Below are 5034 nucleotides of genomic sequence, written 5' to 3' on the forward strand. Positions count from 1 at the left end.
GTGGCCCTAGTGGCTTCTTGGGGAGCATTGTGCCTCCACACCGCTCCAACGGAGATGTACTTCCCCTCAAAGGGAAGGAACTTCGGTAACACATCCTCGTCTTCACCGACTCCACTCTTGGTTATGTCGTACCTTTAATTGTGCAAGCTTTTTGTGTAGTATCCCTTGCTTGCTTGTGTGCTTGTGGTTGTTGCATCATATAGGTTCCTCACCTAGTTGCATATCTAGACAACCTACTTTGATGCAAAGTTTAAATTGGTAAAGAAAAGCTAAAAATTGTTAGAGCCTATTCACCCCTCCTCTAGTCAACTATATCGATCCTTTCAACAACCATCGCCGATGAAGAAGGTTGTAGATCAGCATGATCAAACCTGTAAACACACAAACAAAGACGAACGAAGATCGATCCAGACAGATCCACCGAAGGCCAACACCGACCGAATCCCGCGAGATCGACGGAGACACACCCCACACACCCTCCGACGACGCTAGACACACCATCGGGGCGGGGATAGAACATGCGAGACATTATTTCTACTGAGGGACATTGCCGCCGTCACACAACCCCAATGAAGATGATGAATCTAACAAGAACGAGAACGGGATCCGTCCCGCCGGCGGGGGGCCGAGATCCTCCGCACCTCCATGGCCCAAAGGCCATCGGAGATGGGGCGGACCGGCAGCGATGCCGACAAGAGGAGAAGGAAAGGCTAAGATCTTTTTCGTGTGGAGGAGACTCATGCATTTCTTTCATTTCAAATACACCAAGAAATGAGTATGGTGAGGGATGCACAAGCTTTTGCGATTTTGGATGTTCATGACGGACCGGTTGACCCGCCAATCTTTCACCGTGGGCTCAAGATGCCATGAGGAAGTGTCTATGGGCTCAAGGTGAAGCCACTCATTGAAAGAATAAGACGAAGGGTGAATCTACAGTTGTAGAAGAGCTGAGCACCGGGTTCTTGCTCTCTTGCAAAGGGGCCAAAAATCGCAATTTGGTCAACCCCGCTTAGCCAATCTATCGGTGGTCCAAATCCTTTCTTGAATCGCCAACCACGCGAAAAACTTGACCTTAGGCGAAACCCAAGCCTTCCACACCACATGCGGCACCCAAGAGAAGGTAGTGCCCATGAATTCTGGCAAGGACGTGGTGGCTGTTATGACCGTTCTCCATGTGCTTCCAAACGATGCGTTCTCTATGTTACCATAAAATAACATATGGTACAAACTAACATAGAAAAAACTCAAAATGCAAGTATGCAACACATAAGTTGATCTATTGTCTCGCTCCCTAGAACCGGAAAGGCTACTTGAAACATGGAGGAAATGGCAGAAAAGCAGCAATGAAACATAGAGAACAAAGACCGGGGGAGGCGTTTTGTCTCCCGGGTGTATTTGCACCCGGATGAACAGTAAAATAAATAAATAAAATAGTAAAGCAATTTAAAAAAATTTGAAATTTTTTGTATATGTTCGTGTTAGTGTCGCAAGCAGGCTTGAATATTTTCATGCAAAACGGAGCAGCGTTGTTTCGACGGTGAAAAATACAAATTTGGGTGTGACATTTTAGGGTAACAATTGATGTTACCTTTTTGTCTAGAAAATTTCAGGTAGCATTTTTATGTGACAAAGATCACATAAATTTTGTTGGGATTTTTTTGACATTTCAAAATTCATTTTTCACAGGCAGGAGCACGTGCTCCCGGGAGCTGAATTGCATTTCCGACAAAGACCATCTAACAAGAGGCAAGGCTTTCTTCTAATCGATCGAGAAAAGAAGAGATACCTTGAATTTTGATTTTTGTTTGGAACTGTAGGCAACAGTCAAGCTTAGTGTATATCAAAGGGGAACTTTTTGAATTTACTACTCCCTCTATTCCAAAAAAAAGAAGTGTCATATTTTTTTTAAATCACCTTTTGTCCTTCTGTTGAGTGTTTTTCTTCTATGCGACGGTTTTTCTCTTCGTGTGTGCATGTGTGGTTGTATGTGTGAGTGAGATGCTAGTATTCTACTGTTTGTTTTTGATGTGTCGAGAGACAATTAATCTTCAATGTTGTTGTTTGCTGTTTGAACGATGAGTACTACACACACACACACACACACACACACACACACACACACACACACACACACACACACACACACACAAATCTACGTGCAAACCATACGAAAGCCTGCGATGAGCGGGTTACAGTACTTGCAGTAACCATATTTCGTAGCTGTAGTAGTTACCATCAATCAAGTGACCAATTAAGTGTGGCTGTTTGTTGCGTCTAAGCATGCGCAAATGTTGTTTTCATTCGGGGGCGGTTACGGCACTGTTAATGACTGAAGATAGATTACACGCCAGGCAACAATAATAATGTCTGTACGTACGCTGGTACGCCACGTAAAACAAAAACAAACAAAACGATGCACAGTAGTTGATGGTACGTCCATCATTTCGCCGATCGGGCAGATTCCTCTTCCACTGCCGCTGTGCATCCAATCGAATCGACCTCCACCCAACACAGGCCGGCCGGAACATCAGTGATATTATAATAATCATTTACTTAAAGTATATTTCAAGTTTTTTTTTACTCAACGTATGTAAGCGAGTTACAGTCGTCGTACTCATATAAAGAGGGACAGGAAGGATCGTCTTCTGCATCTCGATCCGGCCTGACTTTTGGCGGCAGAGCCAGCTGACTGAAGCAGAGAGCAGCAGTTCACCATGGCTCGCCTTTCCTGCTCACCCCTCCTCCTCCTCCTCTTCTTGTCGTCGCAGCTCGCCCTGCTCGTCGCCGGCGAGTTCCTCCGCCTGCCGTCCGAGAAGGACGTCGTCGGGACGAGATGGGCCGTCCTCATCGCCGGCTCCAACGGCTACTACAACTACCGCCACCAGGCAGGCACCAAGTTCCCTATTAAATACTCCTCCTTAATTACTCTCATGGAGAATGTTCTGATCATATTGCTTAGTTAATCAATGAATCCGCGTAAGTGCAGGCGGACGTGTGCCACGCGTACCAGATCATGAAGAAGGGCGGGCTCAAGGACGAGAACATCATCGTCTTCATGTACGACGACATCGCCGGCAACCGCGACAACCCCAGGCCCGGGGTCATCATCAACCACCCCAAAGGCGGCGACGTCTACGCCGGAGTCCCCAAGGACTACACGGGGGCGGACGTGAACGCCAACAACTTCCTCGCCGCGCTGCTCGGCGACAAGTCCAAGCTCACCGGCAGCGGCAGCGGCAAGGTCGTCAGCAGCGGCTCCGACGACCACATCTTCGTCTACTACGCCGATCATGGCGGCCCAGGGATCCTCGGTAAAATATCATCCCATCTCCATCAATCTTTACTCGAGTGTGTATTCTTTTCTTGCATCGTGGGGCGTGACATGGCGTGACGTGGGTGGATCGACCAGGGATGCCGGGCGACGAGGAGTACCTGTACGCGAACGACCTGGTGCGGACGCTGGAGAAGAAGCACGCGGGCGGGGCCGGGTACAAGAGCCTGGTCTTCTACCTGGAGGCCTGCGAGTCCGGGAGCATCTTCGAGGGCCTCCTCCCGGGCAACATCGGCGTGTACGCCACCACGGCGGCCAACGCGGAGGAGAGCAGCTGGGGCACCTACTGCCCCGGCGACGACGAGGGCGCCCCGCCGCCGGAGTACGACACCTGCCTCGGCGACCTCTACAGCGTCGCCTGGATGGAGGACAGCGACGCGCACAACCTCAACGCCGAGTCCCTCAAGCAGCAGTACGAGCGGGTCAGGGACCGGACGTCGGCGGCCGGCACGTACAGCCTCGGCTCCCACGTCATGCAGTACGGCGACCTGGACCTCAACGACCAGAGCCTCTTCCTCTACATCGGCACCAATCCTGCCAACGACAACGCCTCCTTCGTCCAGGGCTCCTCCTCGACCTCCAGGCAGCTGCCGGGCGGCCGAGTGAACCAGCGGGACGCCGACCTCGTCCACTTCTGGCACAAGTACCGGAGGTCGGCGGAGGGGTCGGCCAAGAAAGGCGAGGCGCGGAGGCGGCTGGTGGAGACGATGGCGCGGCGGTCTCGCGTGGACAGCAGCGTGGAGCTCATCGGCGGCCTCCTCTTCGGCTCTGAGCAAGGTGCCAAGGTCCTCGGCGCCGTCCGGCCGGCGGGGCAGCCTGTGGTGGATGACTGGGACTGCCTCAAGTCCGTGGTGCGGAGGTTCCAGGAGCGGTGCGGGCCGCTGACGCAGTACGGGATGAAGCACATGCGGTCGCTCGCCAACCTCTGCAACGCCGGCGTCCGGGAGGAGGCCATGGACAAGGCTGCGGCTCAGGCGTGCGCTGCTAATCCTTCCTCCTTATTCTGATCAAACTGTGTGATCGATCCATGTCGCATCAGTCACCCAAAATATGGTGTGATGGATCGATATATACGGTCGTGATTGCTGTAAATACTAATACATGCTGCACAGCAAGTACGTGATTGCTGTAAATATATGTGCTATTATTTGCTATACAAAGAAAATAGCTCTCTCAGATCGGAGGTGCGCTGCTCTCGGTGCGGGTGGCTCACATGTGTCTTCTTGTGTTTTCGCACGGCCTCTATCGTGAGGGTTGGATCAATGTTTGCCTTTGATGAAGTCGGAGTCGTTTGCTCGGAGTTTAGGGAGGATGATGACGCCTCCAGGAGAGAAATGGTTGACGATGATGCAAGAGTGTACCTTAACGAGGCCTCTTTGTTGAGACATGTGTCAGATATCATGTGTGTGCGCCGCTCGGGCAGTTTGTGACGGTTTTGTGCCGCTCGCGCTCGTCCATGGCAAGGCGATTTAGAGTTTCAGGCAAATATTTAGCAAAACCAATGTTTCATTATACAACTCATGATTAGTATTTATACAAAATCGACTGACACGGTTACAGTAAACATATACCAAATTACAATAGGAATATGGATCGATGGGCGGGTTTGCACATAACTTTTACTCCTTAATTAATGAAGACGTGGCAAAGCTTTTGCCGGAGCTTAAGAAAAAAAAGATTGATCACACTAGCAGAGGAGAACT

The 5034-nt window shown here is 50.7% G+C and overlaps 1 protein-coding gene across 1 annotated transcript; it reads left to right on the top strand.

Moving 5' to 3' along the window:
- The first annotated feature begins 2438 nt into the window (after positions 1-2438).
- LOC109773848 (vacuolar-processing enzyme) lies at positions 2439-4507 on the top strand. The gene is made up of 3 exons (XM_020332573.3): positions 2439-2885; positions 2987-3311; positions 3410-4507. The coding sequence occupies exons 1-3, from the start codon at positions 2715-2717 to the stop codon at positions 4336-4338; spliced, it is 1425 nt and encodes a 474-aa protein (XP_020188162.1). The 5' UTR covers positions 2439-2714; the 3' UTR covers positions 4339-4507.
- The last annotated feature ends 527 nt before the right edge of the window (positions 4508-5034 follow it).

The sequence above is a fragment of the Aegilops tauschii genome, chromosome 5 (assembly GCF_002575655.3).
Source record: "Aegilops tauschii subsp. strangulata cultivar AL8/78 chromosome 5, Aet v6.0, whole genome shotgun sequence".
NCBI lineage: Eukaryota > Viridiplantae > Streptophyta > Magnoliopsida > Poales > Poaceae > Aegilops > Aegilops tauschii.

Coding starts and splice junctions, on each gene's coding strand:
- LOC109773848 (XM_020332573.3), top strand. CDS start 2,715: ATGGCTCGCCTTTCCTGCTCACCCCTCCTCCTCCTCCTCTTCTTGTCG. Junction 2,886..2,986: donor ACTACAACTACCGCCACCAG/GCAGGCACCAAG, acceptor GCGTAAGTGCAG/GCGGACGTGTGCCACGCGTA. Junction 3,312..3,409: donor TGGCGGCCCAGGGATCCTCG/GTAAAATATCAT, acceptor TGGATCGACCAG/GGATGCCGGGCGACGAGGAG.